The sequence below is a fragment of the Periplaneta americana genome, chromosome 7, assembly GCF_040183065.1.
Source record: "Periplaneta americana isolate PAMFEO1 chromosome 7, P.americana_PAMFEO1_priV1, whole genome shotgun sequence".
NCBI lineage: Eukaryota > Metazoa > Arthropoda > Insecta > Blattodea > Blattidae > Periplaneta > Periplaneta americana.
In genome coordinates this window covers 57,362,233-57,375,491 of record NC_091123.1, presented here as the reverse complement: position 1 = coordinate 57,375,491, position 13,259 = coordinate 57,362,233, and the positions used below count along the sequence as shown (strand labels likewise).

Here is a 13,259-nt window from a genome sequence, read left to right as displayed (position 1 = left end):
CTAGCATGGTAGGCCTGTTGCTATAGTAACAACAGTTGAGTTGCCAAACTTACAATTCCCATGTGGCGAGTGCTTAATAGCTCTCTTGGCGACATTTATTGTGCACACAATGTTAGCATTGGTACGTTTCGTCTTTGATTCTCTGTCGATTTTTGTATTGTTTTCTTACCTTCGCGTCAATTGTCAATGAATGTTTTAACGTCAGCCATCTTAACGACAATTGCTAGCTTCCATCAGCTGGCAGCGTGGTAGTCCATATTGGCAACATGGCACTGTAGTTCCAAGCTCAACCGCTTCACTGTCATGTCCCAGCTTTAAAAAAAAACAAGTATAATGTATCTTGCATACAAATTTGTTTATATAAGTTACACTGTGTTAGTAATTTTAGACATAATTTTAGCTTCAATAATTTTATTTGGAATCCTGTTTATAATTGCAGATCAGCTAGAAGCGGCCGTGTTTCTTCGAGAGCATTTAAATAATTGGTACTCATTGAAAGCATACTACCTCTCGAAACTCTTTTCAGATATTCCTTTTCAGGTAAGACTGCAGTTTTCATTTTCATACGAGAAAAAATGTTAAGTTTAGTGGCAAATCTGTTGTTTAACGTGAATTTAATGCTTCATTATGTCAAATATGTTTTTACAACATTTATAATTTTTGTACCTATTTCTTTTGGCCTTATTTTATTCACACCAACATTAAATTCATTCATTCATTCATTCATAGTTTTCTGCCCAAGGGCAGATCTTGCACTGCAAACCCAGCATTCTCCAGTCTTTCCTATTTTCCGCTTTCCTCTTTGTCTCCTCATATGATCCCTATATATATTAATGTCTTCTATCATCTGATATCTTCTTCTGCCCCGAACTCTTCTCCCGTTCACCATTCCTTCTGGTGCATCCTTCAGCAAACAGTGTCTTCTCAGCCTGTAACATAACCAATTCTAGGAAGCAAGAAAAACCGTTACAATATGAATGAGCCAATCAATATAGTCAGCCTCAAATCCAATAACAGGATACAGTTAATCTCGATACCTGCATACATGATACACATACAGTGTCTAGCAGCAATTTTGAAAATCTCCAAGAAACAACGAACTCTAGCGTAAATAAGCAAAACTGCATAGAAACTCCCAGAACCAACTAATAGAAGAAAAATGAAAATAGATTTATCGTATTGTATTGTATTGTACTGTATTTATTAACATTCCATGGTATTCATACATTGCTTACAGCTAGAATGTGGAACAAGTCAAAAAACTTAGTACTATTATAAAGTCTTAATTTATAGTCACAGTCTAGATGAAATATATACAGACGAGATTTACATTATAGTCTACTAGTACAACACAAAGTTTTAGTATCAATTTCATGAAGTGTTATTGAATGTCATGAATTCACCTACAGAATAGAAGGCGTGAGAAATTAGATACTTCTTTAATTTGGCCCTAAAAGGAAACAAAACTAAAGTAAAATATAAAAGCGAGATAGACAAAAAAAAAAGGAAGAACAAGGAGGGTAGAAAGAAAAAGTGAAAAAGAAGGAAAAAGGAAAACATAGTGGTGTACAACTTTATGGTCCAGTAGAGTATAGCCAGCATTTCGTCTCATAAATGCCACAGCTGAAGCACTGCACTGAATGAAATAAAAATGTGTTCAAGTAATCTTCAGTCTCACTTACGAAAAATGTTAAACTTTTTATCAGTATAGGCCATTCGTTATCTTGTGAAACCAAATGCATGCATGCTTAGAGTAAGAACCTTATGGTTAGTTTGCTAGCTAGCTGCAAGCGGAAGCCTAGCAAGGGAAGAAATCTTCTCAGTCCACTTTCTGCTTTCCCTCACATGCAGGTAGGTTTCGCGAGACAACAAATGACTTATACCTGTCTCTAATAAATGTGATTTTAAAACTTGATTTATGACGACTCTTCTTCTAGTAGGCTACATCTTGAATATTTCGACTGTGTCTTTACTCTCATATTATTGTACCGGTAACTAAATAATTCAAAATGTTTTATTTACTGTGTCTGCTGATTTTGTTGTTTATGCGTATTTTACTGCATTTAAGTTCTATTTTTTATAAAATATTGTAATATTTTTCCACACAGGTTCTGTGTCCCACATTACTGTTAGTCTTTAGTTACTGCCTATCAGGTCAGCCATTTGACATGGATAGAATGCTCAAGACTTGGATAATGTGTATTGTGATAACAATGTGTGGTCAAACTATTGGTTTGCTACTTGGAGCTGCATTTGATGTTAAGGTAGAGTATATTGCATATCTATAACATGATTTTAACATTATAGTTAACTTATCCTCGGTGATATTGTCCCTGCAAGTTATCTTGGTAGATTAAAGAAAAACGCGCAGTGAGGAGAGATCAGTTCTAGCAACAGCAATGCCTGCACCCCTCGTACAAGTCACTTTGTGTGATCGAAGAGTTAGTTTTGCATAATATGAAGACATACACAACATCTGATACCAATAAGAGTTTCGCCAAAGTTATTCACAGTAAGAGAAAGAAGATTATAAGGTTTTTTGTTGCCCATAGTGATGAAAAAACGAAAAACAAAATTCCTCAACTATAAATACTAATAAGATGTACAATATGGTTTAGAATTCCTCAACCTTAAGTGAGAGTTTTGGTTAGTTTCATTTGTATATCATAATCCCAAAGATCCATTTTCCTTATCCTTTTCCAGCATTACACATATACATAAAACTTTATTTATACGTTTCTCATTTATACATTTTTCATATCTAGCCTATATTACGTTTTTTCTTAAGTTTCAGCCACCGGTGTGGCTCAGTCGGTTAAAGTGCTTGCCTGCCGGTTTGAAGTTGCGTTCGGGCGTAGGTTCAATCCCTGCTTGGGCTGATTACGTGGTTGGGTTTTTTCCGAGGTTTTTCCCAACCGTAATGTGAATGCAAGGTAATATATGGCGAATCCTCGGCCTCATCTCGCCAAATATCGTCTTGCTATCACCAATCTCATCGACGCTAAATAACCTAGAAGTTGATACAACGTCGTTAAATAACCAACTAAAATAATAATAATAATAATAATAATAATAATAATCTTAAGTCCCGGCAAAATGTTTATACTTTCCATCTTAATTTTCTTCAGTTATATGTTTTTCACATTTAAATGATCGTATTTTAAACCAAGGAAATTACAAAAGAAAAAGTTTATAATATAACATAATGTAATAATTTTGTATTATTAGTTTTACCATAGTAATTAAAATTAAAGTAATTGTTAGATATGTTTTGTGTAATAATAGGGTCAGCGGTAGCCCAAACCCTTTAACCAGTATACGCCTCTGGTTCTAATTAAAATTTGCTCGAAATTAGGTTGCCTGTAAAAATGTAAAACGTGAAAATACCATATTTACTCCACCGAATATAATACATATGCCAATTTTTTAATTCTAAAATCCAGAAGAAAAAAACACAGCGAATATAATATGCACCTATGCTAAAAACCACTCAAGATGAAAATGATATTTTCAAGACAGGTTATAAAGGCACCTCCTATCTTTAGCTATACATCACATCCCCATTTGCAGTATCAGAACTGGAACTTCCGTCAACAGGTCTAGGTTGGTGTCAGAACATTGATTGACAATAATATTGCTACTTCTTCATCAGTGATTATTGGTAAATTCTTTTGGTTTAATTCAACACGCGCAATTATTGAGAGTTGTATTCATAAAATCTCGCAATAAAAGAAAAAAATGTTATTAAGTCATTCTAGTAGTTAAAAATATTATTCTCATTAGAGATTGTTGTCAAAAATGGACAAGAAATTACGAATGAAAAGTGCGCAAAAGACGAGAAAACACGAACTTGCAGCAGCCGTTTCTGACGGTTGTTTCCCCACCATATCTCGTAACATAATTGGAGTGTTAATTTTAATTTGTTCGAGTCTGAGTGTTTGAGTGCGAATATAATGCGCATCCCAGTTTTCGAGACAGCATTTTGTAAACAAAAAAAAACAGTGCTTTTATAATCACGTAAATACGGTAAAATGCGTGTTCATTGTTAAGATGTGGCTGGCTTTGAAATTCCTGGCTATCTTCAGTAAATTGGTTATGCGCCAGTGGGAGAATCAATTCGGAGAGGGGAGAGTAGTAGGCCTATGTGCAGAGGGAAGAAATGGAACATTTTAAACAATGAAAATTCAGGTCCAAAGCTGTGAAAATAATTACATGTTATTAATTATTAATACTATTTCATATGTCATTAAATGCCATTTCAGTTATACGTTTTTCTCACTTATATGGTTTTTCTTCGCCCATAAAAACTTATAAATGAAGTTTTACTGTAGGCCTACAAACATTACACAAAATACACCATAACAGAGCTTCTGATGAAAGCTGCTACATCACAATCCATCAATCACCACAATCTAATCATCAGTCTTTAAAAAAATATATATACAGACAAAAAGATAGACAGATAGACTGTTGAGTCCACACCTGTGGAGTAACAGCTAGTGCATCTGGCCACGAAACCAGGTTGCCCGGGTTCGATTCCTGGTTGGGGCAAGTTACCTGGTTGAGGTTTTTTCCGGGGTTTTCCGTCAACCCAATATGAGCAAATGCTGGGTAACTTTCGGTGTTGGACCCCGGACTCATTTTACTGGCATTATCACCTTCATCTCATTCAGATGCTAAATAACCTAGATGTTGATAAAGCGTCGTAAAATAATGTACTAAAAAATAGACCGTTGATGTTGGTACAGCTGCTTAAGAAGCTTCAGGTACAAAACAGATAACTGTAAGGAAGCCAGAGAGCACTAGGGGATTCGCTACCAAGATAACTCATGTGGACAACAATTGTTATATAATTAATTGATGAACTAGTGGATTTACTCGTGTTAAATATGTAATATTCGTCCGGCTTACAGCTGTTTCAGTGCATCACGCACCATCATCAGAACCTACTAGATCGCGGCGTCATCTCGAACTTCTCTGCCTGTTAGGACCACACAGGTGTATACAAACTAACATGTAATAGTTGTGACAAGTTCTACATAGGACAGACAGGCAGATCATTCCAAACTCGCTACAAAGAACACATTAAAGCTATAACCAGAGGACACAACATATCTACATACGCCGATCACATAACCAATGCCAACCATACATACAATAACATAAATACGGACATGGAAATCCTACACACACAACCCAAGAACCAAAAACTCAACACACTAGAACAATACGAAATATACAAACACACTAAAACACAGCCTGATCAAATCCTCAACACACAGCTCAATTTCAGTACACACACACACTATTCGACTCCACAATCCAACACTTCCAACAATAAAACACACCCTCCTAACAGGCAGAGAAGTTCGAGATGACGCCGCGATCTAGTAGGCTCTGATGATGGTGTGTGATGCACTGAAACAGCTTTAAGCCGGACGAATATTATATATTTAACACGAGTAAGTCCACTAGTTCATCAATTAATTATATTCAAGTGTTAAAAGTGGTGTACGAAGATTCAAAAATGGAATTGTTATATCTTAATTTCAGTAGTTCAAACCTTGCTGAAGGTGATGGAATTTTTTTGAGAGCAATAAACGTTCTTAGCATTCCTTTATATTGAAGGAAAGAAAAGCTGAAAGAACCTGTATCGTAGATTCACAGCATGTTTAGTATGGTGCAATGTGGTATCATCAGCAAATACAATGGAATTACTAAGTATTTTTAGACTGATCATTTATCGTGATTAAAAATAAAAGAGGTCCCAAAACAGAGCCTTGAGGGGCTCCAATAGAAATGGACTCAAAACTAGATGGCGAACCTTTTCTGGAATAACTGGAGATAAAAGAAAGCGAAAAATACGATCAGGTGACCTTACGTGATAATGTGGAGTCATAATGGGAACCTAACCTGATAAGACACACCTGGAAACATTTTGAGCTCGCAGCATGTAGATAGCTTGTTTCTGAGCATGAGTTCCTATTCAAAATCTGACCTTTCCAAATTCCGTAAGTCTACATACCCTACAAGTCTGTAATAGGTATACATTTGTGCCTTACATATCTGTTTGCACTTACATATAATATATTGTTTTTCAGGTTGGACCTTTCATGGTTGTTACTCTGAACATTCCTATGTCTCTTTTCTCTGGGTTCTTCATGAGATTACAAGACATACCTTCATACCTTCAATGGGTTTCTTACGTCTCTTATTATCGATATTCATTTGAGGCAGAAATGGTGAACATATATGGAAATAACAGATCAAAACTAAATTGTTCTGAAGACTTCTGTTATTTTAGGTCACCTAGCAAAATTCTGGAGGAATTCCATATGGAAGATGTATCATACTGGCATAACATGGGTGTGCTTCTGATATGGCTATTTGGGTCACAAATAGGACTTTATATTGTACTCAAATGGAGAGTTTCTACATCAAGATGATCTTTAGGTATAAAAAGAGTCTGTGTGTACTTATTTTATGTGTCAAGAAGAATTATGGAACCTTACGGGAATGCATACCTGAGATTTTAAATGTGATAAGTATTATTTCAAGCTTTAAATTATATTATTTACAATAAAATAGAAAAATACCTCTTAATTTTAAATAAATTAATATGTTTTTACATTTTAAAAGTGGTGAAATACTTAAAATTTGTGCACTTCTGCCTTATTTAATATTATTCATTTACATAATAATATTAGCACTATTAATTATTCCGACATGACAGTAACATTTATTACAAAACTAACTGTAGATCAAAATTTTATTCAGACAAGTACAATTTTATATACAGTAGAACCTCTTATTATCCGTGGTGATGAAGGGTGTGGACTGAACAGTTAATGGAAAACCTCAGATAATCTATACATAAAAGATGTTCATAAGTTAAGTACATAGTAGAGTAGGATAGTAGAGATCTCATGTTGTAGATTTACATACATTACACTTTATCTTCGTCTTTTATTACATTCCGCATAGTTGTAATGCCAATCTCATATTCTGATGCGAGATGAGCTACAGTTTCTCCTTTCCCAAACCTCTCAATTATTTACACTTCTTTTCGATACTTAGCACTAGAGATGGGTAAAAATAGGTGGAACAGTTTTTTTAAAACTGTTTCATAATTGAAACTGTTTCGCGAAACAGTTTAGTGAAATAATCTGTTCCAACTGTTCCAGGGAGTGTTACACTGCTTCAGTGATCACTTCAGTGTTCCACATGGTTCCAAGAGATAAACAGTTCAATTTCCAAACAGTTTTCCTCTTCTTTGCTGTCTGCAAAGGCCATGTGTAGCGCTATCATCGACCTCCAATCGAAAGTATGTAAATATAATGTTCCACATGGCCTTCATGCAACAGTAGCCTATGTAGGACAGTGCAATTTAATTGTACGGGTATGAATCAAGTTCTCTAATAAATCTGATATTAATTATTAGCTGCCCATTGATGGAAAATATGTTTATGGTGCCCTAACATGGTGTTAATTATTAATATACCGCCAAAAATATCATCGGCTAATATCTTACTGTTATTAAACTCTCCTAGGGTTATATGCGTTATTTATACTAAAATCGATTCATTTTGAATTGTAGTTATTTACTGTACCCTTTAACAGTAACCTACGAAAAATGACTTTCGTCGTCATAATACAATGAACAGCTGATTTAAAGACTATTCAGAGGCTTTGAAACATGTTCTTGAAGTAGATGAGAAGTTGGAACAGTTGGCACTGACGTTGTAAACATATTTTTATGAATCTGTTTCTTTGAAACTGTTGTTTCGGAACAGCTTCGTTCGTGAAACAGTTACAGTCGAAACTGTTTCTTAAAAGGAACAGTTTATCCCATCTCTACTTAGCACAACACATTTTCTTTTGACACATGTGGAAGACATTTTGCATGGAAGTACTGCCACTTGAACAGTAGGACAAGGACTGAAAGGTGCATGGGTTTGCAATTGTGTGGAAGTTCTTGGAGTCATTTCTTTGAAAGGAGGTAGTGACTAATTTACAAGATGGGAAAACATCTCCCACAAGTAACAGTTTCTATTCTGTTGTCATCAGTGGCAGCATTCCTACTACATATTGTGTAGTGATAAAGCATTGTAATAACCCTCTCTAGAAAAAGTTGTTGTTCTTTTCTAATGCCAGGCGTTTGACAATAAAGTCATTTGACCTCTTGCACTCCAATATTTTTCAAAGATATTATCATGACCAGCCACTGAAGCACAGATTTTGAGGTGTTCCGAATCCATTTCTTGGTTTGAGTTGCACAATGGGCAGTTAGGGGACTGATATATTCCAATTCTATGCAGGTGTTTGGCCAAACAATCATGGCCTGTTGCCAATCTAAATGCAGCTACAGACGATTTTCGTGGTAAATCGGGAATTAACTGTGGATTATGATGCAGAGAGTTCCATTTTTTCCCTTGAGATTGTGTTATCAAATTTTGTTTGTTGAAGTCTAAGTATGTAGATTTAATAAATCTTTTCACAGAGTAATACGTAGATTTAGTAACAGGTCTGTAAGTAGCAGTGCTGCCCTTCTTTGCTAAAGCATCCGCATTCTCGTTTCCCAGGATTCCACAGTGGGATGGTATCCATTGGAATACAATTCTTTTATTGAGTGATATTAATAATTGAGAGAGCATTTTAGTTATTTCTGCTGTTCGAGAGGAAGATGTGTGTTTAGAGACTATTGATAGAATAGCTGCTTTGGAGTCTGACAATATAACTGCATTCTTAAATTTATTGATGTGACATAGAAGATTCCTGAGACTTTCACTTATTGCAATGATTTCTCCATCAAAACTTGTTGTTCCATACCCAAGAGATCTATAAAGTGAGAAGAGACAGCACGTAACACCTGCACCGGCACCTTGTTCTCTGGAGATCAAGGATCCGTCAGTGTATAAATGAAGCCAGTTTTGTGGAGGGTACCTAATATTAATTGCCTCTAAAGACAATTGTTTTACAAAAAGTACGTAATAATATAATGTACAGTATTTCATATTTTTTCTGTAATAGAAAAAAAGAGCGAGAGAAAGAGAAACAGATAATCTACCGATTTGGTAATAGGGTGATGGATAACGGGGGTTCTACTGTATGCACTTCTTCATAACAACCAAGAACATCACTGATGGTCTTAAAATTTGTTCCTGATTGATATTATGTGTTGCTCATCATTTATTAGAACTAGTGATGAAAACTTGTTTTTTGCAAAAGTAGTTATAGTTTATAATGACTTCATATTCTTGACTATAAGCTTAAAGTTGATAATCCGTCCACAATGCCATTAACTTGAAATAAACATAAAATTTGCTGATGAAGATGTAGCTTCATTGAATGTTGCATTGCACAGCAAGCTGTATATGTGCTGAAGAACAGCATAATACTAAAGGCTAGCCAGAAGTGTCGGCGGAAAAGAGGAGAATAGTTTGAGCTACATTTATATACATTATTATTATTATTATTATTATTATTTTTTTTTTTTTCCAGTCAGAAATATTTCTCCTATGACTGTTGTACTTCCTTATGTGTTCTTGCTATAAGGTAATTAATTTTCTCTTGTAGCCACTGACGTACATAGTTCAGGCAGTAAAGTGTTTGCCTGATGATCTGGAGTTGCACTCCTTGGGCTGATAACCCAGTCTGGATTTTTTTAGATTTTTCCAAATTGTAAAACAAATGTCACGCAATTCCATGGCGAATTCTTGATCTCATCTCACCAAATACCATTTCACTATCATCAATTCCATTGATGCCAAATAACCTAGTAGTTGATACAGAATCATTAAATAACTTAAAATTGGCGGTAACCTGTATCGTGAAGGCAGGCGTATGTTTGAATGTAGAATACATTTTGGAGTTAGGGATTGAGAAATGAGATCGGTTAAATTCAGTGACTGCATTTATTTGTTGCCAAAGTAACAAAGTCAGCATGATTTTGTTAGTGCAGGCCTGTAGTATGAAAAGTATGTTGTGAAGGACAACTGGGAGATTTCTTACATGGGTAGAGATGTTGTCTAGAATAGATGGTTGCCGCTGAATGCAGCTAGGTTTGAAATGTCTGAGGTATTCATCGAGACCATTATTGTTGATGATGTCCCTGATGACATATATATATATATATATATATATATATATATATATATATATATTTATTGACCATTCTCATGTCATAAAATGGCAACATTATAAAAGAGAACAGTTGCTAGAATCTCCAGTGTCGAAAATTAACTTTTGATAATGCCCACTAGATGGAAGAATAAATAGTAGTAAGCTCCATGGAGTAATACTTATTACTAGGGATCGGATTTTTAGGTTTTTTGCCCAAACTGTGAAAGGAGTCGCAAAAATTGTCTGATTGTTAAAAATGTATGCTTAAAGTCAGTTTTATATAACATAATTTTTTCCTCGTTGGTAAAGTTGTAATCAGTTCCAGTCCACTGTCGTAATAAATGTGATTTCACTGGTTTCGGCTTTGCTTAACAAAACACAAAATATAAAAATTCAATGTTAACATCAGAAGCACTAGAATAAGACAGACTGCACAGAGATCTCAGAAAAGTTCACAGCTTGTACCCGTATGCACAAGATCACACATGCCCAAAAACTTCACGAATTTCAATAATACAACTTTTTCGTAGTTCATTCACCTCAAGAGAAAGTTCAGTCACTTCATACCCTTCTACTGGCATGTCATATCTGTGATCAGTAGAAATTCCAAAATACATACAGTCCCAATCAGTGCCCTTGAGAGAGTGAAGTCTCTGAAGGGCGGCCCACTATGCAAAGACAGACGAAATTCCCAGTTAACCATTTTATTCAAAACAACAAAAAAACTGAAGGGTAAAGACCACAGATTGGGTCACTTTTTCCAGTGCAGAAGAGAATAAAAATTATAAGATGTATTGAAATATCTAAATATATTTATATAAAACACAGTAATTATGATTTTATTAATACATATTAATTCGATTTAGGTTTTTTTTAGTTCTTAAGGTCCAATTTAGGTTTTTTAGGTTCAACAGAATTTACATTGTATGACTCTTTAAGACCATGATTCGGAAAAATATCCAAGACATTGTGAGTTTAGAAGTAAGGGGAAAAAAAGGTAAAAACCTATAAATCTGGTCCCTACTTATTACTCAATGTCAGTACTATGAATTCCTTTCTCACTGTCTCGTGTGGAAAAATTGTATAATTTGAGTGCATCAACATTAAATTCCCTTGCCCAAATTACATCAAGAAAATTATTGCAATACCGGTGGTATCCTATAAGTGTTATCACATATCACATCAGGATTAGAAACCACATAACATGATAATTTATTGCATTATTGGCAGTCCTGCTGCCATGTCCAGATCTAGGGCCGTTCAGCTATATCACATCATCTGTTGTCGGTCTATGGAACTGCTCATATTGTTGCAAATGTAGCTTTCAAATATAGCTTCCTGTGAAGCTGATTTGAATAATTTCAAGGGAAAAATTGTTCCGGGGTCGCGTATCGAACCCGGGACCTTTGGATAAGCGCACCAACGCTCTACCGACTGAGCTACCCAGGAACTCTACCAGACACCAACTCAGTTTTTCATGTTGTTGCCAAAAAATCCTATATCGCGGCCAATCTGTTATATGTGATGAGGATGATGTTCATGTTGAAATTGCCAGTGAGATGGCGTGGATAAACAGAGAATGATTACAAGCAACGTTTATAATGTTGTTCAGCTGTAGACACCACAGTTGTATATTTCCGATATGTAATTTGTATGTTATGGACGTCAGAAGTTCACACATTGACGTGTTTTGAGCTTATCTCACACCCTCTCCTTGCACACAAGGATACTGTATTCTTTTTATAACTTTCGACCTTTGACTTTTAAATGGGATATCACTTGTTACTATCTGCTGATTAGCTTCTAAGTTATAGCTGCTATAAATTGTCACTAATTTCGTAACACCCTAACTCCAGGATCGCATCCCATATGGGACCGATTTCAAAGATGTATTCTATGTTAAATAATTATCTTGCACAGAAACATGAACAGTTTCATTTACAAAGGTTTGCTGAGAAGAAATCTCGTCATGTAGCCCATGTTGGCATGACAACATATGGCATCTGGAATATGATCCAAGGCTCTCTATTTCCTAACCGCACAGCTTTGAAGAATGAGAAGAGCAGATTTGAAGATTTGATTAGGTGTAGAGCTGGTAAAAAAAAGATGACAGAGAAATAATAAGTAGTGAGGGTACATCTCCATCCAACCATCACTTCTGGCTAGTTTTGCTATAATTATTGTAGTATAATATTTCTCATTTTTGTAATTTCTCATTATGAATGCGTTATTTTAATAATGGTACACCTCCTTTTACATTGATTTTGAGATATGGAATCTTAAAGTTAAATGAGTACAGAAAGTTCAGGATGTGAAATATTTGAAGAATAATAGTTCATGCCTTCTTGTCAGAGATTATGCTGTCTTTCTACTCCTGGAGTTTATGAATATTGTGTGAGACATGTCTAATAAAGGGGTCACAATGGAGGTATACCACTATTCAAATAACAAATTTCAACACATGATTGATAAATTCAAGGCAACTCTTTGGAGGTATGCTTATATGGCATACCATTTACCTTCATATATTTGATAATTTGGATCAAGATCTTGATCATGAATATTATTAAACTCACTCAAAATCTCTTTAGAATAACTTATTTTGGTTTAGCATGGAATGCGGTTAAGTTATACCATTATTAAAATAATTTTCTTGTAGAATTACCTAAGACGCCTGCATTATGGTGCATTCTGTTGACTGTAGACGGAAGTTGGATTTGTACCACTTTCATAATAAAAAGAATGGACATTTGTGATACTGGAAGTGTAGTTAATTCCAATTTGACAAAAAGTGGAGTTGTACCACTATTAAAATAACCTCTTCATATTTTACATTATGGTATTAATATTTTCTGTGAACAAATGCTTTATCTATGAGGGAGTACTTTGCACTCAGACAACAAAAATAATACACTGCACACAAACCGCACCTGCCATGACACTACAGCTGAAGGAGAAGCAGATTTAGTATTGTACGAGCTGTCAAATTCTATTATGTGTACCAGTACCAAATAATTTCCGTCCAAACAACAGCAGAAGAACCCCAAATTAGTCCTCATTATCAATTCTACAAATATTTGTACTGCAGGGAAAGTCAATTAAGGTTCAATTATTTTCCATGATGATAGGTAACATTG

The 13,259-nt window shown here is 35.0% G+C and overlaps 1 protein-coding gene across 3 annotated transcripts in view; it reads left to right on the top strand.

Moving 5' to 3' along the window:
- The window catches only part of LOC138703121 (ATP-binding cassette sub-family G member 1-like), a 74,051-nt gene extending 61,169 nt beyond the window's left edge, over positions 1 to 12,882 (top strand). For 2 of the 3 annotated variants that reach the window (XM_069830716.1, XM_069830714.1), the window contains 3 exons: positions 440 to 540; positions 2,109 to 2,264; positions 6,102 to 12,882. In XM_069830716.1, coding sequence (XP_069686817.1) covers positions 440 to 540; positions 2,109 to 2,264; positions 6,102 to 6,446 — 602 coding nt within the window. In that variant the 3' untranslated portion in view covers positions 6,447 to 12,882. The remainder of the gene's footprint in view (positions 1 to 439; positions 541 to 2,108; positions 2,265 to 6,101) is intronic. The other variant, XM_069830715.1, reaches the window with a different exon arrangement.
- Positions 12,883 to 13,259: the final 377 nt, after the last annotated feature.